Source organism: Vulpes lagopus, chromosome 3, assembly GCF_018345385.1.
Source record: "Vulpes lagopus strain Blue_001 chromosome 3, ASM1834538v1, whole genome shotgun sequence".
NCBI classification, from domain to species: domain Eukaryota; kingdom Metazoa; phylum Chordata; class Mammalia; order Carnivora; family Canidae; genus Vulpes; species Vulpes lagopus.
In genome coordinates this window covers 59,446,823-59,473,452 of record NC_054826.1, presented here as the reverse complement: position 1 = coordinate 59,473,452, position 26,630 = coordinate 59,446,823, and the positions used below count along the sequence as shown (strand labels likewise).

At 56.7% G+C, this 26,630-nt stretch overlaps 1 protein-coding gene across 4 annotated transcripts in view; it reads left to right on the top strand.

Moving 5' to 3' along the window:
• ZMIZ1 (zinc finger MIZ-type containing 1) overlaps window positions 1–26,630 on the top strand; it is a 230,984-nt gene that overhangs the window by 134,357 nt on the left and 69,997 nt on the right. For all 4 annotated transcript variants that reach the window (XM_041748268.1, XM_041748269.1, XM_041748266.1 and 1 more), the window contains exon 7: window positions 2,001–2,106. In XM_041748268.1, the coding sequence (XP_041604202.1) occupies window positions 2,001–2,106 (106 nt within the window). The remainder of the gene's footprint in view (window positions 1–2,000; window positions 2,107–26,630) is intronic.

Genomic DNA, 26,630 nt, shown 5'->3' with positions numbered 1-26,630 from the left:
GTTGGGAGAATTTGGCCCTTGACGGCTGACAAAGCTCTCGCTCAGCCCTCCTCCCGAGAAGCCAGCGTTCTCGTTAGGCGCGCTGTCTGCCCGTGTCAACATTTCCCACCAACAGCAGCCTCACTGATGCACAAGTCCAAACAACTCGTCTGTGCTCACTCAAATCCACCCAAAGAAAAGGTCGCCACTGTCACCATCTAAGCCAAAGGGACCCTTTCAGGCCCACTGCAGAGAGTGCCTGTCTCCAGACCTGAAACCATCAGCGGGCCGCAGAGAGCTTAGTGGCCTTGGTTTTTCTGCTTGGACAGTGAGACGAACAGTGAGGATGGCTGGCCCTGAGGTGGCCCAGAGCCTCTGGATCAAGGGGTGTGTGTGGGGACAGCAGGTGCCTTAAGAACCGTAGTGAGGAGTAAATAGAGCCCGTGGAAAAGACGCCTGGGGGAAGAGATGACTTCTGTGTCAGAGGCTTCTGTTTGCAGCAGAGAAGCTGAGCAAACATTCCATCCTGAGAAGTCCTTTCTCCTCCCTGCCCTGGGAGATCCCAGGAGATGAGGGGTGGGGAAACAGCACCCCATTCCAAGAGGCCGTGGTGGTCCTGGGAAGGGAGGGTGCACCGGCTACTGCCTGGTTCCCCGTGCGCACTCTGTCCAGGCCTTAAGTGTTCATGCTCTTTAAATGACAGGCTTGGCCTAGATCTGCGGATTTCCCAGCCTTTTTAGGCCTGGAGCCCTTGTAATGAACCCTTAAACACAGAGGAGATAACGGGGCACCTGCTCCGATGGTTCCAGGGGCCAGACTAAGCCCCTGGCAGCCTGAGGCCCTCCGAGCGCCTCTGAAGCAGGTGTCCCTAGGGGCATGATGGTGGAGTCTCCCCCCCGCCCCCCCTCCCTAACAGCACGAGCCCCCACATCTGGGAGCACTCCTTTCCCACTCAGCCGTGGCCGCTCCAGCTGCTTCCTGCACAGACTCCATCTTCCAAGGCCCTTCCTTGTTCATAAGAAAACCTAATTTTGCTGCCGTTAATGAGGAAGGCGGGCAGGAGGGAGCAGGTCAGGCTGTGGCAGGACACCTGGGATCGGGCGGGGAAGGAGGGAAGCCGGATGGGCCCCCAGAGCGCCCCGCCCCACACTGCCCCCAGGGACTGACGGCCCTCCCAGTCCCTCACCTCTCCCCGGCCTGGCCCACACTTCAGAGGTTCTCAAGAAGGGAGGGACCCCCGGGCTGCAGATACACAGCTGTCAGCAAGGTTCTGTTGACACGCTTATGTGTGCCAGCAGGTGCTTGCTGAGCGTGCGGGCCTGCGGTCTCTGGGCCTGAGAGGCTGCAGGGGGCCTGGCGCAGAGCTGAGTCCTGGGGAGCAGAGGTGTGTCCATCTGGAAAGGCCTTAGCGATCTGTCAGGCAGCTCCGAGCTCAAGCTCCGTGGAGCAATGTGTCCTAAATCCGTGCTTCTCCTTAGGCAAAGGCTTTGACTCAGAAGGGGCCAGTGTCACTGGGTGAGGACCATGCCTGCAATAGTGAGGGCAGCAAGCACCCACGAAGGTGGGTGCAGGAGCTCAGGGAGGGATGGGGAGAGGTGCTAGGTGCGGGAGATGTCCCGGGCTGGGACTTAGAAGGGAGTTTGGGAGCTGCCCCGGGGGGAGCGAGGCCTGGCCCCTAGCCATCCAAAAGGCAATGTACAGCACCTTTTGGAATGTGGCCACAGCGAGTCCTTGAAAAGCCACAGGGTCCAGCAGTTGGGGTTAGGTCCTTCGGCAGCCAAGAAACCCCTGAGGGCAGGGGCCAGGACCGTAGGGCCTGGCATGGAGGAGGTGCTTGTCCACGTTTGCTGAGTGACTGAGCAAGGCACACTTTGAGTCTCAGCTACGCCTGACCTTGGGGACTCGCCCTCGCCTGCCTGCCTCACTGCCCCGCCTGCTGAATGGACACATCGCCACTCCGGGCTCCAAGGCCTGGCGCCGGCAGTGACTCACCAGGCCCTTCCTCTCTCTCTCGCTGGCAGGTGGTCAGTCGGGTGGCAGCTCAGCAAGGCTTTGACCTGGACCTCGGTTACAGACTGCTGGCGGTGTGTGCTGCGAACCGAGACAAGTTCACTCCCAAGTCTGCGGGTAGGTGACCGCTGGTGGTTCCACAGATGTTCCTGGGAGGTGGGAGGATAACCGGATTCTAACCTGGGCTGCACGCCCCCTGCCCGCCCCCCAGCTGGCGCCTCGGTTCATCCAGGGCTGGTGTGAGCCTCCAAGGAACAGCAGCTTGTCCACTGGGCTATGCGGCCCACGGCTGAGGCCAGTCCCTCCTCTCGGGCAGTGTTCTTATCTGCGGGGGTGCCCCAGGGCCGGCCGGGGGCCCAAGCACACCCACACCCGACAGGCGTCCTCTCCTTTCATCACCCTAACGACCCCTTGGCATAAGCGCTGTGATCATCCCCATTTTACAGATGAGGGGACCGAGGCTCAGAGAAGTTAAGGAGGTTTCTCCAGGTCACAGAGCCGGAAAGTGGCAGAACTGGGGTTTGAGCCCAGGCCTGTCCTCTAGAGTCGACATGCTTCACCCCGACACGCATCTGTGTTCATTCAAAACATTTGCATTTAAAATAAAACACAAAATAAGGGTGAATCAGTATGTGCAAGGTTCTAGAAGCCTACTCGCGGAGCTTTCTCCCTCACCACTTGGTCACGCAATGGGACCGCCTGCCTCTGTGTTAAACGTGGGCCGCAGAACGTGCCGGCCGCACTGTGTGTGAGGGCTTTAAGCACACCAAGGATACGGTTCCGCGTTTCCCACCAACCTCAGGATCTTGCTTCAGCGCGGGGCGTGGTGTAAGCTTTCACTCCGACAGACCTGGGACAGCCCGGCCCTGTCACTTGCCAAGTGTGTGACCTCTGAGCCTTAGTTGATCTCCTTGGGAGGGCAGGAATGACGGTGAGACTGACCCTGGAGGGGTCATTGTAAGTTCTAGATGGATGCGCAGTGCCAAACGCAGTGTCCAGATGTTGTTAACCTTTTTTTTATGTTAGAGCAATTCACTGAAAAAGAAAAAACAAAATCAATTATTTCCTGTGTATGACAATAAAACAGACGTTTTCTCTGAATTCGTCAATCAGTTCTTTGGAGTGGACATAGAGTCAGCCTGGATGGAAAGGTGTAAAAGGCGTCTCACGATGTATTTTCGTAAATCTGCTCAACCTGTAATCTCTCGAATGCGGGTTCGTGCTCCTCGCCGTGTACGTTTGCAGAGCCCGGGCATGCGAGGTGGGGCAGTGCAGGAGGTGTGCGCAGTTATGGTTAGCCGGTGGCTACTCCGAAGTCCTCGCTGTGCCAGCTGTGTTGGGATGTCGCCATTGTATTGAGCTGTTGGCCAAAGAATGGTCTTGGAATATCATAAGTGATGTCTATTCCTAATGGAATCTGCAGGGGTTTTTTTGTTTTTTTTTTTTTTCTTGAATCTGCAGTTTTAATAATAACTTAAGTCAATACGATTTTGACAAGGTAAGAATTGTTACTTATCCGGGAAGGATTTATATCCATGCCTCTGTTGAGCACCTGCTTTGTGCGGACAACCTGGCCAGATGGGGTTAGGATGAGGGTTAGCGACGCATGTGCTCAACCTCAGGAAACGAGTCTAGAGCAGGGGTCAGCAAACTTCGGTGAAAAGCCGGAGAGGAAAATAGGTTAGCCTTCGCAGGCTACACAGAAGAAACAACCTTAGACGATACATAAACAGATGAGTATGGCTAATCCCGATAAAACCTAATTTATGAAATCTGGTGATTGCCTGTGGTTTCCCAACCCCGGTCTAAAAGGAAAGAAAAACATCAAATAATCATAGCCGTGTGTGGGTCTGCGTGTGCATGTGTGTAAATTCAAGCTCTAGAAAGTGTCATGAAGGGTAAGGCAGGGATGCTGTGAGACCCCTCGGGGGTGCAGGAAGGCTTCCCTGAGCCCGGAAGATTGAGACGTGTTAAATAGGTAAAGAAGAAGAGGAAGGGCTTCTTCGCAGGTAAAAGGAACAGCCTGAACAAAGGTCCTGAGGTAGAAGGAAGCATGGCTTTGTGGCAGAACTAAAACAAGGGCAGTGGTTCCAGAGCCCAGAGGCAGGAACCAGCAGCAGTCAGACACACAGGGCCTGTCTCAAGGGTTGTGGTTTCTGTGCTACGAATGATAAGAACATGGCTAAATTCTCATTTTGCAAAGATCACTCTGGCTACGAAGGAGGAACAGCTTGTGTAGGGGGAGGGGCCGCGTAGATGCAGGGAGTGGGTTGGCAGATGGCTGCGGACAAGGGTGGTGGTGGCCAGCCCAGGAAGGTTCCCCTGCTGTGGGATGGAGTGGAGAGAAAGGGATGAACCCAGGGGTGCGTAAGAGGCAACACCAAGACCCGGAAAGTGTGGCTGGGGTGGGGGCCAGAGGACAACAGGAGAGTGGCTGTCGCAGAAGACCCAGCTGCTCCCTCAGCGGGGACGAGAGGCTTGGGTCCCAAGGCAGCCGGTCCCTCAGGGGCTCTCATGCCCCCGGCTGGCACGGACAGGATGCTCTCTTACACTTGGCTGCAGCGCACTCGGTTGTGTGAGACAGCGGGTATTGTCTCCATTTACGGATCAGGAATTAGAAGCCCAGAGAGGTGTGTGACTTACCTGTCGTCACACAGCTCATGAAGGATAGAGCTGGGCCTTCACCCCAGAGCCTCCCGACTCGGGCCCAGTCTCCGTCCACTCCATCACAGCTGCCTCTGGACCTCAACTGCGAAGGCCCCTGTGTTCCTGGGCAGGATCTGGGAAGGCAGTCCGTTTGGGAGAGCCCCCCAGTTCGCTCACATCTCCGTAGCCTGGCCCTGCCCTCTGCTGAGTGGTGTTCCAGCCTCGCTCCTCCTGCAACAAGGGCTTTGTTCTTCCCTCTGTTTGTGCTCCCCATTGTGCACGGCTCTTCACAGTTTATGGAGCCTTTTCCTGGGCATCGTGTCTCTTAAGTTGAAGGATATACCCTAAGGTGGGGCCTCCGCACACCCACTCTGCAGCTGCGAGAACGTCAAGGCCCGACAATGCTGGTGGCTCCGTGATTGCTTTAATTCCCCTCTTGGCACTCAAACCCCCATGGCCTTGACTAACCACCTCCCGCGGTTCACACCCCCACCTTGGGAAGTGCGGTGGCTCTAGCTCTCAGCCAGGCCCCTGCTGGGCCCTTCCTGGGGAAGGCAGGCTGCCAGCCTGAGGCCGGAGGCTTCAGCTGCTGCTCTTGTTGTAAGGATAAAGGGTCTGGCAGGTCGGGTCATGAGAGAGGTGCAGGCTGTGGGGGTTTGGGTGGTGACCCCGAGTTCTCAGGCGGCTCCAACTCTGGCTCCCATCTCTACTGCCCCCCAGAGCCATGGCCTCATCTGTAAAGAGGGACGATGTGCCTCCCCGCAGGCGTCCTGTGAGGGTTAACGCAGCCCCCTAATTGTGGAGTAGGGGGAGCTACCCATACCTGAGCACAGCGGTGCTGGTGCCGAGTAACGGGCCGCCAGCCTTCCGTCTGCCCTTGACCCCTTCCCCGGCCTCCCCACAAAGTGCCCTGTCTCTGAGGCCTGTGCAGCCCCAGCTGGGCTGTTTCCCACTGCTCTGTCTCCCGAGGCTCAGGGTGGTGCATGACCTGCTGTAACCCCACCTCTGGGTGCAGCCCTGAGGGTCGCCATGGCCTCGGGGGGGTCCACACTGGCCACAGCCAGGCCGCTGTGGTTCCAGAGCATGCTCTATCCACAGAGCTCCTGCCGCCAGCCCATGTTACCTCTCGCCCTCCTCTCCATCTCCGCCTGGGCTCCGGTTGTGTCTGACTGGCGTGTGCAGTTCTCACCCACTGAGTCTCTCCCTCTCCTTTCTCTCTGAGGGTCTCTGGTGTCCTATGTCTGTCTCTGTCGGTCCTTCCTTTCACTACTGCCCCTCAGACCTTCTCCCTGTGTGTGTGTGTCTGTGTGTGGTAGTGAGGGTGTCTGTGTGTTGGGGATATAGATCTGTGTCTGGGGGTGTGCATCCATGTGTGTGTTTGTGTGTATACTAATCTGTATTTGGGTGTGTGCATCTGTGTGTGTGTGGTGGTGAGCGTGTGTGTGTGTTGGAGATACAAATCTGTGTCTAGGGGTGTGCATGTGTGTGTGTGTCTGTTGGGGATGTGTATCCATGTCTGGGTGTGTGCATCCATGTTTGTTGTGGGGGAGGATGTGTATCCGTGTCTGGGGGTGTGCATCCATGTGTGTATGTGTGTCTGTTGGGGATGTGGTCTGTGTGTGTGTGTGTGTGTCAGTGATGTGTATCCGTGTCTGGGGGTGTGCATCTGTGTATGTATGGTGGTGAACGTGTGTGTGTGTCTGTTGGAGATACAAATCTGTGTCAGGGGGTGTGCATCTGTGTGTGTGTGTCTGTCTGTCTGTCAGGGATGTTTATCCGTGTCTGGGGTGTGCATCTGTGTGTGTCTGTTGGGGATGTATATCCATGTCTGGGGGTATGCATCCATGTTTGTGTGTGTATGTGTCGGGGATGCGTATCCGTGTGTTGGGGCGTGTGTGTGTCTGTTGGGGATGTGTATCCGTGTGTTGGGGTGTGCATCCGTGTGTAAGTGTGTGTCAGGGATGTGTATCCGTGTGTTGGGGGTGTGTGTGTGTCTGTTGGGGATGTGTATCCGTGTGTGTGTCGGGGATGTGTATCTGGGTGGGGGTACCTGTCTGTACGGTGGCTGCACGCCTGTGGTCTGTGGGGATGCACACATCCATGCGTGCGCCTGTGTCAGGGCGCCATGCCCGTCGGTGTGCCCACCCCCCACGACCCCCTCCCCCCCGCCCGCCAGCTCCCCGTCGGTCTGTCGGTCCCTGGCAGGAGGCCCCAGCGAGGGTGGCTGCGGGGATGAGATCATGCAGGAGCAGCGGGGCTTTGTGGGGAGGGCTGCGGAGCTGGGCTGGGCTGGGCTGGGCTGGGCTGGGCTGGGCTGTGCGCCTGCCTCGCGGGCCTGGGGGCAGTGCTGAGCGCTGCACGGTGTGCGTGTGTGCGTGTGTGCGTGTGTGCGTGTGTGTGTGTGTGTGTGTGTGAGAGAGAGAGAGAGAGAGAGAGGGAGAGAGAGAGGGAGACGGAGACGGAGCGGGAGCGCAGAGCAGACACTGCAGCAAACCGCCACGCCAGGCGTCTGCACGTGGGCCCCCCGCCTCCCAGCCCCCAGCTCTTTGTTCTGGCGCAGCCTTTAGCCTGTGCGCTCGCACACGGGAGCACGCGCACGCGGGCACGCCGGCCAGAGGCTCCCGGGGCCGGGCCCGCCCGCCCCTGCTCGGCCTCCCGGAAGGCCACCTGCCTGGCGCCTCCCCGCGCCCTGAGGCCGCAGCGCCCCCGCCCCCACGGCCGCCCGTGCCAGCCCTCAGCAACTTGGCAGGCGGCGCGGAAATGTCAGCCTCCCCGCACCGAGCGGCCCACGCCTGCCGGCTGGGCAGGCACCAAGCAGCAGGCGCTCCCCCAGAGCCCCCTGCCTGCCGCGGCCAACGTCCCAGGTCGCATGACTCTGTGTCCCCCCAGCTGACCCCAGCAGAACGGGGGGGGGGGGGGGGGGGCACACCAGCACCCTAGGGCAGGAGGCCCAGGGCCCGGAGGCTGCAGCGGGCCTCGCCCCGGGTCCCAGCAAGGTGGGGCTGAGCCCAGGCGCCAGTGCCCGCCACCCATCCTCGGTCCCTCCCACCTCCCCGCCCGACAGGGCCAGCGTGGCGCTGGGCTCTCGCGTGGGAGACAAGAAGCCCCGGGCTGTGGGCAGATGGGCCCCATGCAGAGAGCAGCGGGTGCCGGAGATGCCAGGTCTTCCCAGCAGGGTCCTGGGAGAGGTGACCAAGCGGGCTTTGGAGAAGGGACCAGAGCACGGGGGAAACAGGGATCGGGGCCGGAAGACGGTGCCCCTGACAACCCTTCCTTGAGGACGAGCAGAGGGCGGGTGCCAGTCACCAGCCTGTGGGCTGGATGTGACCCGCAGACATCTGAGCTCCGATGTTTGGTGGTTTTTAAAAATGCGTATTAGTTGCCAACATTTGCTCTTTGGGAGATTGCACCGTGCGGTAAAATGCCTGTCTTCCTCTGAATGGGAACCTTGGAGCCGCAACTCACCGCTAACTGGGTGACAGCTGACCCCTCCGAGGGGCCGGTGCCTCCCCCGTTGTCTCGTGCCTCAAGCACTCTCTGAGTCTGGGAAGCCGGCAGGCCCTGCGGATGGACGCGTGTGTTTCTGCCCTCCGCTCTGTGCACACCCCCATGTCCCGACACAGCGGCCTGAGCCCAGGGCCCGGGAGTGGAGACCCAAGCAAGGTGCATCACCCGCTTTGTGTCCACAAACACCTGCTTGCCAGCCAGGTCATTTCACTGCTTGTACCCAGGACTTTTTTTATATATATATAAATTTATTTTTTATTGGTGTTCAATTTGCCAACATACTGAATAACACCCAGTACTCATCCTGTCAAGTGCCCCCCTCAGTGCCCATCACCCAGTCACCCCCCAGCCCCGCCCACCTCCCCTTCCACCACTCCTAGTTCGTTTCCCAGAGTTAGGACTCTTAAGCAGGAGAAGGAGAAGGAGGCTCTAAACTGCTTCCCTCTGTCTTTGACAACAATCCTTCTTACTCCCACCTGGCTGGACGGGGGCTCTCAGGCCTCCCTGGTGGTGGGGACATTGCTGGTCTCCTCTCTCAGAGGCTCTGCTTCCATCTCCACCTTCGTGCCTCCCCCAGGACCCCACCCCGCCCCCCTCTGCCTCTGCCCACCCCAGAGCATGCAGCCACCTTCCCGTCACCGTCACCATCACCAGGGAGGACAAATGGCCTCATTCAGGGACACCCTGCCAGATCTGTCTCTCTAAGACAAAGCTGTGCGCAGCTCTGCGTGAAAAATGGCTCGCGGCCGCCCAGTGAGCGGGCGGGATTGGTGGGTGCAAATTGCAGGGGATTTGTTAACGCTTGCTGGCTTCCCCAGAAACAGCGGGGCAGGCGGGCCCTTGCCCTTGAAATGCCAGGCCGCCAGGCTGGGCGCCTTGTCAAGGCTGGGGACAGACTTCCTCCTGGACACCGGCCCCCTCCCCCACATCCCAGCTCAGCAGAGCTGGGATGTGGGGGAGGGATTTGGCTTCCTTCCTCCTGCACTCCAGGGCAGGTCCCGCTCAGGAAAGGGCTCTGGATTTCATCACCAGGCCCCTGGGAACGACTCCTGGTCAGCCCTATTTAATGGATGAAACCTGTTCCCAGGGCTTGCTCACCTCCTGCTGATTCACTGCTATGGGAGCGGCTGCAGGGGCTCTTATCAGCATGCCCATTCTATAGAAGAGGAAACTAAGGCTCCGATGGGAGAAACAGACCCGGGCCACGTGACTCACGGTGCTGGGAGAGGGCTTGGACCTCCAGCTGGTCAGATGTGGAACCCAGGGAGTAGTCCCCCTTCCGAGTGACCCTGAGTGAGCAGGTGGGGTAGGTCATCCTGGGCCAGTGGTACCCAGCTCCCCTTCCATCTCCCGGCTCCCTGAGGGCAGAGGCCTGGGATCCAGTGGCCTGTCTCAGCTCTTGGAGAAAAAGAACAGTGAGGAGGAGCACACGTGACAGGGTTTGCAGACGCAGCATTCCAGGCTAAGGCACTGGGGGGAGGGGTAGCCCTGGGGTGTCCGGAGCGCGCAGTGGGGAGCCAGGCAGTGCCACCGAAGAATGGGAGAGGACAGACTGGGATGCAGCTACAGGGCCCTGGAAAGACAGAGCTGAGTATTTCCATGGCCGCCCCACATCCAGTAAAACCAGGTCTCCCAAGAATTACTACGTGGAAATGCTTAGGATATAATATTAATTTTCAGAAGGGTAACAAAAATGGTTAACTTCAGTGTGACCTCAACCAGGTGCACAGGAAACAGAAAACAAAATATACCCAAATGTCAACTTATAAATAATGGATCTATCTGGAATGGGGCGGGGGGGTGCAGGGGGGTAGGTGGGTAGGGCGGTAACACTTTATTTCCCACATTTTCTGCGGGGAGCAAGCACAGATTCTGTTTTTAAGCAGAAGCAGCCACGGGCATTGTTGGTTCCTCTGGCATTTGGCTGGTGCTGGCAGGGGTGGAGCGAGACGAGAGTGCCCTTGTCTCCAGGCTGGCTCAGCAGTTTTCTCTCTCTGGTTCCCCGGGAGCCCCCGGGGGCAGGCCTCTGCTTGTCAGGAGGCTACTCTTCCTGTCTCCCTCTCTTCGGCGGTATTAGCTCATTGCTGGCTCCCCCACAGAGCCGGGGTGTGCAAGGACACAGCTGCCTGAGGCCCAGCTGGTACATATCTGCTTTCCAGGCCTGTCCAGAAGGAGAGGGGGCAGAGGGCTGAGGGCATCGGCTTACGCAGGGGGGCATCTGGGGGCCGGGACCCCGACAGGCAGTCGGGACCCCTCTTGGGATGAGGCTGCTTCTCCTACCTGGACCCTCACAGCCCCGGTCCAGGGCCCCAGCTGCATATACTCATGCTGCATGATTGGGGTGGGGGTCTGGGAGGGGTGGGGAGGGATTGACCAGGCTCCTGCAAGGGGAGGTGAGGCTGCGGGGGGCTCCTCTATCTAGTGATGTGCGTCTGAATTTGGGTTCCCCAAATGCAACCTGCAACCAACATGCTGGTGTAAGAGGTTTATTCTGGAGGATCCCAGAGAACACCCGTTGAGAAGCAGGGAAAGACAGGGAAGGGAAGGAGTTCAATGAAAATCTGTTGTTAAGCACTGTACCTGCTGTGACCACCTGCCAGGGAGCTCCAGGAGACCGTGGAGCCCGCCTCTCGGCCCCAGAAGCAAGGACAAGGAGTTATTTATCCTGCAGCTGGTGTCCATTATTATCAGTTGAGGGCTGCTTGGGGTCGAGGCGTGGATGCCCCCTCCAGGGTTTGCCTTAGTGACGAAGCCCGGCACAGTCAGGGGCACACACAGGAAGCGGAGGGCATTGCGACCAAGCACCCACAGGGCCAGAGCAAAGCACTTGCCACCATTTCCGTCACTTGCAGCCCATCCTCGACAACCCTACCACATTCCAGTCCTGTTCATATTGATTGTATCCTTCACGTTGCTACTCGCTTATTTTCAAGATAGAAATTTTAAGAGGGGCAACTTCCTATCTCATATGCCACTAACTGGCAGACCAGTCTCCCTGGCCACATTTAGAAACTAACTCTCCGAATCAGGATGCCAAAGCCCATGCCCTGTTCTGGGTTGAGCCACAGGTGTGTCTGGTGCCTGTTAGAGCCTGGGGCCAGCTCTCTGCCAGTTAAAAAAAAAGAGAGAGAGGTGGGGGTTTAGGGAATTGGGAGTCCCCTCCTTGAAATAGCGACACCCCAGACGTGGGAAGAGATCTGACGTAGCAATGGATTCTTGTTGGGGCCCGTGACCATCTGAGATATCTCGGGATGGTCACATGGCCTAGTCCACACCTGTCAAAGAGGAGAGTCCTGGCCAAGGCCACGGGGGCCTGGGTGCCACCCGCTACCTCGGGGCCCTTCCAAGTCCATTTCTTCCACAGGCCAAAGCCTTCACTCCTTTTCTCTACCTCCGTGGCTACAGGAAGAATGACGAGGTCGTGGGTGTAAGACTCCCTCTCAAAATACAAAATACTAAACCGGAATTTTCAGGCAAGGAATGACTGTCGTCTTGTCCTGTCCCACTCTGTGCCAAGCACAAGGGCTACAAACATATATAAATGCACCACACACACAGTCCCCGCTCTTGAGATTTGAAATAAATGAATGGTCCCATTCTGTGGGTGAGAAATGACAGTAATCCTACACACAAACACAGCCCTTTACACAGCCTCCCTTGTCCGGCCCTGTGAGATCCCCAGGGCAGGCTTATCCCCATTTAAAGAGGAGGGGACTGCAGCTCCGAGGGGTGGGGAGGTGGCCTCAGGGGGAGCAGAAGTGGGACCAGAGCGCTGGCCAGCCCATCCCTGCTTCTCTGCATGTGTCCCCCGAGGAGTGGGCACAGCCTCTGGGGAGATGCAGGCCCACAGTTACCACCCTACAGGGACCAGGGTCGTCACCCTGCAGCCACCATGCCATCCAGCCCAAAGGCACGTTTGGGACAGAGATCCTGCCAAAACCACCCCCACTGCCCCGGGGTGCCCTGAGGATGCCATGGCTGCCTGAGACGTTAATAAAGCCATCGGCAGCAATTAATTCTGCAGAGGAAAGAGCCAGGTAAGAGGATTAAGGAAGCCAGAGCTTTGGTTTTAAGATGGAGCTTAGCATTCCCACCGACAGAGGAGGGATTTCGGGGGATCCGCTGGCGTGAGAGTGAAATGGAGCAGTGGCTTGGCAGAAGGCGGGCGAGGTGGTGACGGGACTTCTGAAGCAAGCTTTGCTGGCCACACAGCCTTATAAATTCTCTTCTGGGTTCGACAGACAGACGGGAACTAGCAATGGTGCAGGTGCTGGGACCCTCAATCTCGCCTGTTTAGATTTACAGGGCAGGGCATCTGGATTGGCAAAAAAAAAAAAAAAAAAATCTGATTTCTAGCCCCTTCCTGTCGTGACCATGGCCAACACGTGGTCAGCCTTTTCTTGGCGCTGAGCGCTCACTGTGTGTAGCAACAATGAACCCACGTCTTCCACATGGTGATCTCAGCCAGACCCATGTCTACCCCATTTTACAGATGAGGGAACTGGGGCTGGGGAAGACTGAGTCGTTTGATCAAGGCCATTTGACTAAAAAAGAGCCAGGACCAGAATGTCTGACCCTGAAGCCATAGGCTGCTCCATACTCTCTATGAACGGGTTGATATGAAGTCTGGAGAAGGACACGTTTAATGACTCAAGAGAACGTGTCAAGATCACCTGAACTGCTTGCAGATGGAGGTATTAAGTGTTTGACAGTGATTTGTCCTTGTCGGTAGGTTAAACACCCTCCTGTCTTTGAGCTTATTCAACACTCACAGTCCCATGGATGGTGAGTGGCAGAGAGCCTGGCACAGAGTAAGCATTCAGTACATGCCAGATGTTATGATTGAAGTGTCCTGGTCAGCCCCAATTTCAAATATTTTCCCCAGAAGCCTTTCAGCTATTTCATAGAGAGGAGTGGGGGTTAAAGCCATGGACTCTGGGGCAATCGGCCTGGATATGAATCCTACCCAGCCTTCCACTCACCAGCCGCGTGACCTTGGAAAAAGCCACTTAACTGCTCTGTGCCATGGTTGCCTCATTTGATAAAAGGGGTAATAATAACACCTACATCATAGGCACTCACTGGGTGAACGGATGTACGGTGCTCAGGACAGGACCTGGGGTATAGTAAGTGCTGTGTCCGTGTTAGCGATTTTATTCCAAGGTGTTGGCATTCAGACTGTCTTAGGATGCCTCCTGTACCTGGAGATTACACAAAAGTCTGCACCTGACCCTGTGTCATGATTTGGGGCCTAGAAAATATGGAATCTGTGTGTGTAGATAGGGCCAAGATAAATGCCACCATACGTACCTCCGATAGGGTAGGAGATATGAGTGGGGTGATGGCCTCCCCCTGAGGTTCCAAGAGAGGTTCACATAGGGTCCAGAATGCATCTCCCTTCCCCCCAAGAAGGGGAGGCTGAGCCCCAGATGGGGAGGCAGGCTGCCTGCTGGAGTGGAGGGTAGAGAGCTGGCTGTGCCTTGGGCTGGGAACGTTTGAGGGCCTCTTTTGTCCCAGCAACCCTTCCCAAAAATTCTCTCGAGAGAAAGTCATGTTTAAAGTACCATTTATTGAGTTCCTGCTTCAGGCCAGACATTGTGCTGGGTATTTTATGAACATCAGCTCTGACCCTCACAAGGAACCAACCCATTTTATAGATTGTGAAACTGATGCACAGAGATTTTTTTTTTTTTACCCGCCCAAAGTAACCCAAATCCTTTGTAACAAAGCAAGGGATGATTGGATAGATGGCTCTGAGTGGATGGATGTTTGATGGGTTGGGACTGAAGAGAAGGAGGAAAGAAAGGAGAGCAGGATGGAGCCTGGGTGTGCACCAGGGCTGGCCCCAACTCCAAGCTCTTGCTGTTTCTGCTCCTCCCTGGTCGTGCCTTCTCTCTCTGGGATCAGGCGCATTGTGAGTGACCCCCTGGCTGGTCCGCAGGCACACCTGGCAAGCAGAGTCCGAGAGGAAGATCTTGGCCAACAGAACCTGCCCCCTTGCCCGGCACCAGCTACCCTGGGTCAGCCTGCACAGCAGAGCCAGGAGAGGCCAGGCCTTGAAAATGGTGGGTCTCGGCCTGCAGGCCCCTAGTTCTCCTTGCCTGCACATTTTCAGCCACCCTCAAGTCAGGCCCAGTGAGCTTCTGGGATAGGACCGGTCTCAGGACATGCAAAGCCAAGATCTGGAAACCAGAGGTGGGTCCACATGGGGTAGGGGTCCAAGCTCAGGCACCAGGGTCAGGCTGACCTAGGCTCAGCCCACCTTCATCACGTCCTTGCCACCTGTGACCCTCCTACCCTCTCACGAAATCTTCAGTACAAAGTACTTAACACAAGCTGGCATCGCAGAAGGGCTACATAATCATTCGGATTAAGTCTTGCGTCGTCACAGTGCAGGCTCCGAACCGAACCGACTCCGCTGTGTGACTTTATGCAAATTGCTTCACTTCTCCCAAGCTTGGGGGTCCAGCAGATTTAGAATCTGGGTCTCCTGGCTAGAGCAGCAGCAATTCTGTTTCCATGGCAACCCAGCTGCCTCTCAAGGGACCATCTGGATCACATCACCCTGGCAAGGTGCTGCCCAGGCAACCAGGTGTTTGTGTTTTGCAGTGGAAGCTCTGCTAGGTGGTAATTCCCCTCACGGGGGACAAGGTCATGGCCAGGCAGTGGCTGGAAGGGAGTTGTGGGCACCTTGGGCCAGGCCTGCTGCCCTTGCACTTCCTGCAGGCGGAGAGAAACACACCTCAGCGCTTGAGAACTCTGACTTTCCTTGCAGAGCTGTTAACAGTCGCCTCTTTCTATTCCTGGGCACATTTCCTGGCTTGTTGAGGCTGGCCAGGTGGGAAACACTGCCTGGGGCAGGACTCCTGTAGGGAATTCCAAAGGGCCCAGTCTCACCTGCTTGGGATGAAGAGCTACTATTGTCTTCTGGCTGCAAACAGAAATCACTGGGGTGGGGAGGGGGAGTGAAATGAGGAGCCTGCCTTTCAAACAGGCACATAATTATGACAGCAGGAACTCAGTGCAAAGGATCAGCTAAATTCACCCCTTCAACAAGTGGGCACGGGCGCGTGGTACATACAGACGTGGTGATGGGCCCTTGAGTAACCCTGGAAACTGTCTGGGCCCTCAAGGAGCTCACAGGGACCCCAAGTGCTCAGGGGAAGGGTAATGTCAACAGACCCACAGCAGCAGAGGGTGAAGCTGAGCCAAGACGACTAGGTGGAACCCCCTGGGGCCAGCCCCTGGCTGCCCCTCCCAGCCCCTGGGGTTGGGCAGTTCAGAGGGACCCTGCTAGCTGCCATCACTTCACGAAGGGGGGGGCCCTGGGCTCCCAGGACAAATAGTCCCTGAGACAGAGGTCTAGCCCCTTTCCAGATGGGGAAGCCAGGGCTCTGAGGAGTGAGGAGTGAGGTCGCACCCAGGGTCGGCTGCTGCAATCCTGGTGGGCTGCCTGGGAAAGCTCCATCCTCGCCCCCAGACCTCAGGCCTCGTCTAAGCTGAGGAAAACAGCCCTCCCCGCCTCTGTCCTTCTTTCTCCCTCCCTCCCCACCTCCCTTCCCTCTCTCCCTCCTCTCCCTGGTCTCCCTCTCCCCCCCTCTCTCTCCTGGTCCCCCCTCCTCCCACGCCCGCCAGCTCCCTCTCTCCTTTGGTTCCTTTGTCTCTCCTTTCCCCTTGGGACCGGCAGCATTGGCAGCTCCATGCGCCACTGGGCCCGCGGGCTGCAGCTCGGCCCTGCCCGGGAGCCCTGCCTGAGCCTGGGGTGCAGCCAGCCCCCTCCAGGCTGCAGGGTCCCCGGCACAGGTACAGCACCCGGGTCCTGCCCCAGCCCAGGCCCCAGAAACGCCGGCTGCCCCCTCCTGCCCCACTCCCTCCGCTGAGGAAGTGACATAATTGCCTGTATTCCCATTTCCTCCAGGCTCCCCACTCTCAGATGTGTGCCCCAGATGTTTAGACTCACTTCCTCCCAATTAAGCGTCTGCCAGGAGGCCGGGAGGCGAGGGGCCGCGTGTGCCTGCACACTTGGGCTGGGAAGGAGAAAATGGGAATCTGCCCTCCCCGGGACCACTGGGCACCCAGGGCTACTGGGCTCCGTGGGGAAGCTGAGGGGCTGGGAGTGAGGCCAGAGGCCCCTGGGTTGGGGGCCTGCCACCCACCCAGCTGCCATGGAAGCTGGGTACCTGGGGGGGGGGTCTCCAGGGGAGATCCTTGGGCTCAGCCCCGGGGGGATGGGGCTCCTGGGTCTGATTCTTCTCCTCCCAGGTAAGAAAAAGAAAGAGGAGCAGAAAAGTACCACCCCCTCTAAAAAGCAAGGTCAGGGAGTGGGCAGGTGGCTGCCCAGATGGGGTCTGTTTCCTCTGAGGCACTGGTGCCCTCGGCCAAGGCTGGGCCTCAGTGTCTGCTCCCAAGCTCCCTCTTTGTACTGCAAAGGTCACTGGGTGTCACAGTCCCGTGTCCTCACAGCCAGGTGTCACACAAAGAACAGTGGCATCCAGGTGGAATAAGAGCCCATGGCCACCAACGGGGCAGCTACTGCACAGGGTGCCACCTGGGGCCATGGGACATTCCAGCCCAGAACCAGCGGGGTTTCCAGTCCTGTGAGAAATCTCCTGAGGCTATTAATGTTGAGACCACCCTTTCTTTAAGATCCGGTGCTAGCTAGGCCAGCTGTGACGGAGGGCTGGCTCCCGGGGGCCAGTGGACAGGCATGGGCCTTGGATCACCGGGGACCCAGCCCAGGACAGATGGACCCATGACTCATGGAAGAAGGAAGGGTCAGTCTGCAGAGTTTGTGGGATGTTCACTGAATGCAGAAAGGGGCCTCAGGCTGTGTCAGCAGGGCAGGGACACTGTGAGGCAGAGAAATTACCCATATGGGAAGTACCCAGCATTCAGGCAGGCCACCCCGGGCTTGCATCCTGCTCCCCTGCTTTCAAGCTGTGCCACTTTAGGCAACTGGCATGACCTCTCTGGGCCTCAGCTGTGGCATCAGGAAATGGGGCTAACCGTACCTCCCTGCCAGGGTTGTTTGTGTTGGGGTGTTGAAGGTCAGATGGGATGATATGGGGTGGGGCGGTTGTGCCTGTGTGTGTGTGGTGCAAACTAGGTATCCGCTTGCCAGGTCCCAGTCACAGGCAAGCCAGGTGGGTGGATAGCACCCTTCCCACTCAAAAATCAGCTGTCAGAGGAAGGCCAGGTCAGGGAGGGGGCTTCTGTTTGTTGGACAGGAAGGGGAAGCAGGCAGACGGTGCCCTTTTGGAGAACACGAGGTACATATAATAATAAGGAATGTGTGTAGGGGCACCTGGGTGGCTCCATTGGCTAAGCGGCTAAACGTCTGCCTTTGTTTGGCTCAGGTCATGGTCCTGACCGGGGTCCTAGATCAAGCCACCGGGCTCCCTGCTCAGAGGGAAGCTGCTTCTCCCTCTCCCTCTCCCCACCCATGTTCTCTGTCTCTCTCAAATAAATAAATTATTTGAAAAAAATAATAAGGAACGACTATAAGCAATAAGCATCTATGGTATTGTTTTTAGCACTACTATTACTTTCAGACGTGGATGTTGGAGTGTGGAGGGCTTTGGGGACCACCTGGCCCAACCCCCTGTGTTTATCCCAGAGGAGACTGCCATGGAGAGAGGGAACAATCTTCCCAGCATCCTCCTCGTGCCCGGGGTGGGGCTTGCATGAGACAGTATTTACCACTAATACTCTTTTTGTTACTACTAGTAGCACCATTACTCCCACGACAGCTGTAATTACTGCTCATGCTACCATTATCAGCACTACCTCGCTAAACCTCTCTAATGCTATCATTTCTCTCTTACTAAGTCAATTAAAGAGTTAACTTTTATTGAGTCTTGACCACGTTCCAGACGCTGGGCAAAATACTGCATGTGCATCCTCTCATCTTCATAGAAATTTTGAGGAGAGACTCAGAGAGGTGAGTTACTTGCTCAGGGCCACACAGCTAGCCTGTGGCAGGGCTAGAATTAAACTCAGGCCGTCCCACTCCAGACCTGCACACTCGGGTACCAGGTCAGATGCCTTCTAGAAGGAGAAAGGACGCTAGAGAAGCCCAGGGTCCCAGAGGCAGGGAGGCCTGATGTGTTTCCAGAGCAGGGCTGCCTTGTGAATTAGCCCATTGAGAGCTGCCCTGGTGGAGAGTCTAATAACCTCTGTCTTGCCTTGTTTCCCAAAACCTGAAAGTCCAGCTTTGAAATTCAATGGGTTTTCTTTAGATTTAAGTACTTGTCTCTCTGTATATTAAGTACTTGTCCCTGGCTTGTTTGCTCTGGGGTTTGGGGACCCCGGTGTGGGGCAGTGAGGCCAGGTCCCAGACTAGGGCAGGCCCACCTTCCAGTTCTGGATCTGTTTGCAAGCTGGGTGACTAGGCCTGTCCCTTCGCTTCAGGGCCTCACAGGGCGGCCATCTGTCCATCCGTCTTGGAGGCCACTAGGTCTGGGGGGGGTGTCTGCCCTGCAGCCTCACTGTGACTCTGAGGGACTCCTCGGACAGCCCCGGTGCAGGACAGCCTCCTACAGATGAGACCCCACCCCCACCCCCACCCCACCACCCAGGGCCCAGGCCAGTGATGTCAGGAAACCAACACACTCTGTCTGCAAAAGACCCGGAATTTAGAGGTTTTTCAGCCACTCATTGGGCCACCACCGCGTCCCAGGCCTTAGGCTGGATGCCTGGGCACAGGGCGAGTGATGCAGGTGTGCTCCCTGCCCGCTGGGAACTTGACTTGGTAGAGAGGACAGATTTGGAATAAACACCCTCCAGTGATGATGTCATGGTGATCAGCTGAGAGGCTTTCTCGAGGAAATGACCCTAGCAGGAGAAAATCTGCCCAGAGAGGAGGGCAAAGGAAAGGCATTTCAAACAGAGGGAACAGCATGTGCAAAAGCCTTGGGTGCAGAAGCAATGTGGGTTCAGATCTCTTCTCTTCTTTTTTCCAACTTGATATCCCTGCACAAAATGCTCTGGGCCTCGGTTTCCTCACCTGTAGAATGGGAACAATGCCACCTGCCTCCCAGGGTTCTGAGCAACTGAGAGATTAAGGAATATGAAGGTGCTGGTGTCTAGTACTGCTCCCCTGAATGCCTAAGGAATCTGGAGGCTGCCACTTGGCTCCTGGCTTCCTGTCACCCCTCGACACTCGAGGCCCCTGTCAGTACTGGTTGTTCCTCAGCACAATTAGGTAATTAGGCCAAATTCAATTACACACCACACTCCCAGGTCTGTCTGGGGCCCGAGGGAGGCGTGGGCTCCCCTCGCTGAGGGGGAGCAGCGGAAGCGCTGGCTTGGTTCCCAGGGCTGTGCCTTCCTCCCATGCATCCCAGAATACTGCCTGCATTCTGAGTGGGGAAACTGAGTCAGGGAAAAGGAAGTGCTGCTTGGCTCCAAACCATCACATCCCCAGAGGTGAGATCTCTGGGCTCATTTCTTTCCCTCCACCCCTTGGGCATCCCAACTCAGGCTGTTGGCTCATGGCTTGCCCCGCCTTTCAGATTCATCAGAGGTCCCAGCTCCTCATCCCTCTAGACAGGCCCTCAGAGTGGTGGCAGGGTAGGGTTCAGCTTCTGTGTCACTTCTGGATTTGTGGCCATATCCCCTGCCGGCTGCAGGCAGGCACCCAGGCACTGTTCAACACTGTTTGGCATTTTGGGTTTTTGCAGTGAGCCTACCTCCAAGGAAGCTGGGCAAGCCAGGGTTTATCAGTGCCTTTAAGGGACTTGCTGGAGGCATCTAGATAAGAGCAACTCAGGTTGCGAGTAGCAGAAGGACCTTCCTAGAGCTACCATAAGACTTCCAGGGCTTTGAGTGCCAATCTAGGGAGCTCAAGCTTGAACCTGAGCCTGGCAGCACTGGGGAGCCATGGAAGGTTTTCAAGAAGGTAGTTATGTGGTCAGATTTGCCTTTTATAAAACCGTAGCAGGTAGAGGGGGGACCGAGGAGCCAGAGGCAGAGAAAACAGTGTGGATGCTATTCTGAGTGTCCAGAAAAGAGCCTGCTGGGGTGGAACTGTGCCTTGTGTCGAGGGAAAGGTACAGATTCTAAGTCTCCAGCAATGCCTCTTGCCCGTGGCCAGCCCCATAGCTGTGCCTCGGAAGTTCCATTGGTGACTTGGGATTTGTTTTAAGCTTTGCTGTGGAGTTACTGGTTCTGAAGACTGGGTACAGCACCTTTTGGAGGAGAAAGTCTTAACTTTGGACTCATTTCATTCTACAATGAAAGGGGTTGTATGGGGTGTTTTTTTTTTTTCTAATCACAAAAATAATATATGCTCCTTATAAACAGTTAAGGCATACCGAACATTATAAAGAAGGTAGAGCTGAGGTGCCACTGACATGGGATAATGACTTGGTGAATAACTGTTATTCAATGAGTATTTGTTGAGCACCTACTATGTGCCAGGTCCAGAGCCACCAGGGATAGAGCAGTAATCAAAACAGACAAAATCCCTGCTCTTGCGCAGCTCAGGATCTACCAAGAAGGATATGTGTACAGACAGACTGCACATAAATTTGCAAGGATGGATGTTAGCAGGCCCAGTAATTCAGAACTGGCTTCTTTGTCTTAAGAGGATTGTGTGTATTATAGGCACCCTGCCTGGCTTGCTCCATCCTTTATAGGTTGTTCCTGGGGAGAGGTGGGGGTATCAGCTCAATTGTGACAGTTCTTCCTGGGACCTTCCCAATCAGACTTAGCGAGACCAGTGCCCCTAGTAGCAGAGAGGCCAGCATCTGCACTAGATGTCCACACTGCGTGGGGAAGCTGTGTCGCAGAAAGAGACAGTGATGTGCTGTTGGCTACACAACAAGCCCCCAGCCTCTCTCCTGGCAGCATCTCTCAGCTGGGGACTTGGCCTCCGGTGGAGGGAGGGGTGTGCTGTTCCCACCTGCCAAGCTCAGCTCTGCAGATCCCGATTTCAACATCAAGCCTCCCACTCCTTGCCCTGCCCTGGCGGCCACTTTGGATTTTCCCCAGACAGACATTCCTACGTGGCCTGTCTGCTCACGTCCAACCGCTTCCCCCCCAAACCCCCGGGCGCCCTAGGGAGAGGGGGGACACCTGAGACCACACGGGGGAATGAAGGAAGCTGCCAGGTTCCTTGGGCTGCTTTGGGCTGGGTGCAAGGGGCTGGCAGGGAGTGGGCAGCGGGAACAGTGTCCTCTCACTCAGGACTGTCAAAAGAGGAAGGAAGATGATCATCACACAGGTGATGCAGGGTTCCTGATGAACTTCAATGGGTTCAGAAGGTTCACAGAGCTGCTGTATTGCTGCCCGGAACATACTGAGGTGCTTGGGCATGCTTCTCAAGCACCCATCTTCTCCTCTTACCTAGGAGAGCACCCCAGAGCAGAAATGGCCACAGAAGCCCTAGCCTACTACTCCTAAGATTCCCTCTGCATTTTCTCATCCTCAGCTTACACACCCCAGGTGACAAGGTGCTCACTACCTCTAGGGCAGTCCTGACTGTCCTTCTGAGCCCAAATTCAATGCCCCCACCCCGCATTCTTGATGTGCATGACCCCCTATGGATGAGGAAAGGAGCCGAAGGGTCCCGAGTCTGGCCCCCAACGTCCCTGTGAGGAGGAGGAAAGGAAGACAGAGTGGTGCAGACCCTCCACATCCAAATCCCATCAGCTCAAAAAGAGGCAGCTGATGGACAAGAGCCCTTTAGAAGAGTAGGCCTTCAGATCTGTCTAGCACTTTACAGTTTGGAGTACATGCCCTTGACCGTATAGTTGGTGGGAACCAGCGTCGGGAGACATGGCTTGAGGCTCTGGAACAAGCCAGATGTCTTAGGCCTAGTCCTGGCTCTACCACTAATTTCTCGTGGTATTGCCGGAAACCCAGGCCCCTCTCTGAGCTTCTGTTCCCTCATTCCAAGTGAGGCTAGGAGCCAAATGAGTTGATGATCCCAAATGGTCAAGTAGAGGCTCTACAGGCAAAGGGCTGGCTGTAACAGGCTATGCAGACTCAGGGGGCACAGTGGGGTCGGTGGTTGCTGGAGCAGCCTGCGTTCAGCTCCACGGCCCCCCAGCCTTGGGCCAGACTGTCTGCATTGCCTTATTAACCCCTTCCCTGTCTGAGCTTCATTACTCCGTCTGCAAGGCGGAGGGCATCCTCCCGGGGCCTGCTTGAGCCTTTGTCTGGGGAGTGTCAGGAGTGGAATTCGGCTGCTCCCGGCCCAGGACGGCCGGGGACGGGGAGAAATGCTGCAGAGGCAGGGAGGCAGGGAGGCAGGGAGGCAGACAGCTTCAGCGGGAAGGGAAATTGCCTTTCCAACTGCAGGGAGCTTATGTCAATCCAACCCGGGGGCCGTCCGGAAGCCCCCTGTCAAAGCTGTGTCCTGGGAGAAGCAATAAAACCCCAGGACTGCTGAGGCACAGACATTCGAGCTGCCTTGGCTGGCCCTTCCCTTCAAAGGCAACTCCAGAAATCAATGGAAAGAGATTCATTAGAGGCCTGGGTGGCGAGCTCCCCACCACCTCCGGCGGCCCCTTTGTTAGCAGGCCTGGGCTTCCTGTCTGAACAGGCTGCCTCCGCTGAGAAGCCACCCCGTGTTCTCCCAGACGGTGGTTCGGGGCCTCATCTCTGGGCGGGCGGGCAGGCGCCTCCCGTGCACTCAGTCACTCCTTGACTCACGCATTCATTCAGGCAGCTGGTTCTTGATTCGTTCCTACAGCAGAAACCTGCATGTGCCTGGCATCCTTTAGGTCCTGTCCACACCACACATACACAACAGACAGAAGTCGCTGTTGACGTGCAGCTTGCCTTCTGGCCAGGACACAGCGTTAACGAGAGAAATAAGCAGTCACAAATGCAAAGGGGCGAGGGAAGTCAGGAAAGAGTGGGAGGAAGTGTGGGGAGGGGCCGCCTTTGTGGCAGAGGAAGGCTGCCCGAGAAGGGGTCACCCGAGCCACGTCCTGGTCCTGCAGGAGGTGGGCCGTGAGCCTGGCTACCTGGAGAAGAGCGTGCCGGGTGCACCACCCGGGGCACCTGCGGTCAGAAGGCCAGGGAGGCTGGAGCCAAGTTAGCCGAGGGCAGACAAGAAGGAAATGAGGTCGGGGAGGTGACAGGGACCAGGTCACGCGGGGTCTTGTGGGTAATCGTAAGGGCTGTGGGGCTTCACACACTGACTGAGCCAGAGGCACGGCAGGAAGGGACTTGTGGAGAGGAGGGACGTCCTGTGACTTCGACTCTGCAGTGTCACGGGGCGCATGGTTTTGTTAGGGATGCCATAACAAAGTACCACCTGCCCCGCAGCTTGGACCACAGAATCGCAGGGCGCTGAGGGCCAGAGTCTGCCCCAGCTGAGATCAGGGTGTCTTGTCAGCAGGGCCGTGCTCCCTCTGAACACACTAGGAAACCATCCGTCCCAGGCCTCTCTCCCGGCTCGTGGCACCATGACACCATTACCAGTAGGCATACTTCCCCCTGTGTGTGTGTGTCTCTGTGTCCAGATGTCTGCTTTTTATAAATGGACATCGGTCCTATGGGAGTAGGGCCCACCCCAATGACCTCATCTTAACTCAATCATCGGCAAAGGCCTATTTCCAAATAAGGTCACACTCACGGGTAGTGGGGACGAGGACTTCACATCTTTTGGGGGGGATAGAGTTCAACCCACGGCATCACAGCACACACTCAGCTTCTCAAGAATTATCACCGATACCTCCTTTGGTCGCCCTGAGGACCTGGTGTTAGGTGCTTTCACCGATGTCGTATGAAGGAGGAGATACCGGCCCAGGAAGCCTAGGTGACTTGTCCAGGGCCACCAGCTAGTCAGTACTTGTTTCCTGAGCCTCAGTCTCCAAATCCACAGCTCCTCAGCTAGCAGGGACATGGCCAATTCCTTCCTGTCTGCCAGCCTCTCTGCCCCAGTAGCATGGGCAGACAGCCTAAGGGGGTGGCCCCCTTCCCAGCTGAGCAGCTGAAGGACAGACAGCTCTTGGAGACTGAAGCTACCGGACCGCCCATCTTGGGCCTGGCTTCTGGGTTCCCTCCCCTATCTCTCTTCCTTTGGCCTGGCAGGAGGCTCTCCTGGGTCCCCAGTAACCTTGCAATCGTCAGGGCCTCTCAGAGGTGCCAAGTGGAGGTGTGGGGCAGGGGTGGATTTTGTTTTTTGAAAAAAAAAAAAAAAAAAAAGATGATAAGATTTGGGCAGAAGCCAAATACAGCCTTCTGGGAATGCAGTCTGAGTCTGGGCTAAGGGCCCTGCTGGGGGAGAAATCCAGGAAGGGGGGCGGGGTGCAGGGATAGGAGGTTCTGATCCAGGCAGGTTTCATTCTCCACCACCACCCCAGCCTCCCCTCGGGTGGGGCCTGGCCAACCAAGATGTCAGGTGCACTCTTACAATCAGACGGTAAATAGGATAAAGAAACACAAAGAAAATCCTTCTGTATATGTAATGTGGTTTGGTGTGCTGGAAGCAACAGAGAACAAGAGTCACACAGCTCTCATCACTCCAGCTCGCTGGAGTGACCTCGATGGTCACTGTCTTCTGGATCTTCAAGTCCCATCTTAGGAATATAATATGACGGTTCTGTGCAGACTTGGCCAAGTGGTTTAAATCTTTCTGGAGAGTTGTCCAGACCTCCCTGTGCCTCAGTGTTGTGGTCCGTAGAGTGGGAATAATAATCACACCTTGTTAGAGGGTAGGGACCACATGTTGATATTCAGAAAGTGCCTGGACAGCAAACAGCCAGTCACCCACAGTGAGCCTCTGTATGATTAGGAAACAGGAGAGGCCTGGATCCAGCTCAGGGGGTCCCAGCTGTTTCCCAAGTAGGAGTGCGCCCTCCCGCTGCCCCCACGTGTGGGCGGGGTTCTGAGGCCTCGCAGGGGCACCTCATTGGCTGGGTTGCTGGACTTCAGTCAGTGCCTTCCTTCCTCAGGAGTGTGGGAGTAGAATCGAAGGGATGGACCTGCGGGAAGGAAGAAGGGAAAGGGGACAGAGGGAACAAGCATTATCAAAAGCCATGGGAGTTGCTGCCCTGGCCCCTCAGAAGTGGGCAGGAGAAGGTCTCTGGAAGGCAAAGGCCCTGAGTCGACCCCTGCCCCCAGTGCAGTTGCTTGAGCCTTCCTCAAGCAAGGGCCAGCCAAGCTGGCAGTGAGGCAGATGCTCCACGTCTTGTTACCCCGAGTACGTATGCATTCCTTTATTGATCATTTTGGACACCAAACTTCTCCATGGGTCCTGAAGTGGGCCAGTTGCATGAAGGTGGACGACCCAGGCAGCATCTAGGTCCTCTGCCCACGCCGGTCACACTCATGTAGACATCGGCCCGGGGCCTCCCTGGCTATTTCATCCTCCCTCTGAGTGCTCCAGCCTGCATGGGTGACATCTCTGAGTCATCGGGATCCTTGCTGAGACCTGCTGAATCAGCAGGCCCGGCTTGAGAAAGACCCAGCTCTTGAGAAGGGAAGGCCCAGAAGAGCCTCCCATTGGGCTCATTGTTCTGCCTCCCCTCAGCCTCGGTTGGAGGGAGCTTGGCTTTTGTCTGCCCCCCAGGCCTCCCACACAAAGCCTTGCTGGAAGCCCTGGGCGGAGCTGCTGCCGACCCCTGGGGGAACATACCTCCTGGGTGGCTCTGCTCTTTCTGCTCTTTCTCTCCTTACCGGCCTGGGCTGGGATGGGATCCGGACGGCCCTGCCCCCTGTAGGGTAGCCAGGGAGCCCGGGAAGATGCTTTTCCTGCACCTCCAGGCACAACTGTGGTCCCCTCCCCCCACGGTCCTGCAGGAGTGGGTTCCGCATGACAAGTTTCCCCAGCGAGGGGAAGAATCCTCCGGAACGAGCCGCTGCTGCCTTCCTGGCTGCAGCGCTGTGATTTATTGGCGGCTCTTCCTCGCCAGGGCCCATGGCAGGAGGAGTTCAAACACCCGCAAGAAAAGCCACCCGCTATTGATCCCCACATCAGGCTTCCCAAGCGCTCACGGGCATTCATCAAGGAGCCAGGGCACTGGGGCCGCAACTCTCCCTTTTCTTCTTCCTTTCTTCTGCCTCCCAAGTCATTTCCCCCCGGGCTGTGCCCCCCTCGCCGGGGTCACTCGGAGAGCTCGCCGAGTGACTGCCGGCAGAGGTGGAGGGCGCCTTTGTCTGCGGCCCCTTTCCTGCAGATCCTTATCAAGGCGTGCGCCCAGGGGGTGGAGCAGGCCACTTTGGGCTCAGGCTTTTGAGATCTTTGGAAGTTGGAGCCTCGGAGTTGGAACGTCAAATGAGGAGTAAGCCCTTCTGAAGCAGGAACTGGTTACAGTACCCGTATTTCTGTATACTCGGGACCTGTGGTATTAATAAGAGCTCGCTAACCTAGTGGGCCTGATAGGGCCTTGCGGGCCTGGAAATTAGCATGTGAAAACCCCAGCTCGGGTCTGGAGGCCTTGTGTGCCGGCTGGGGAAGGGATGCTTGAAAACAATTTGTTTTCCTGGTTACGTAAATCTGCTCCAGGATAATATTTTCTTTTCTTTTCCTT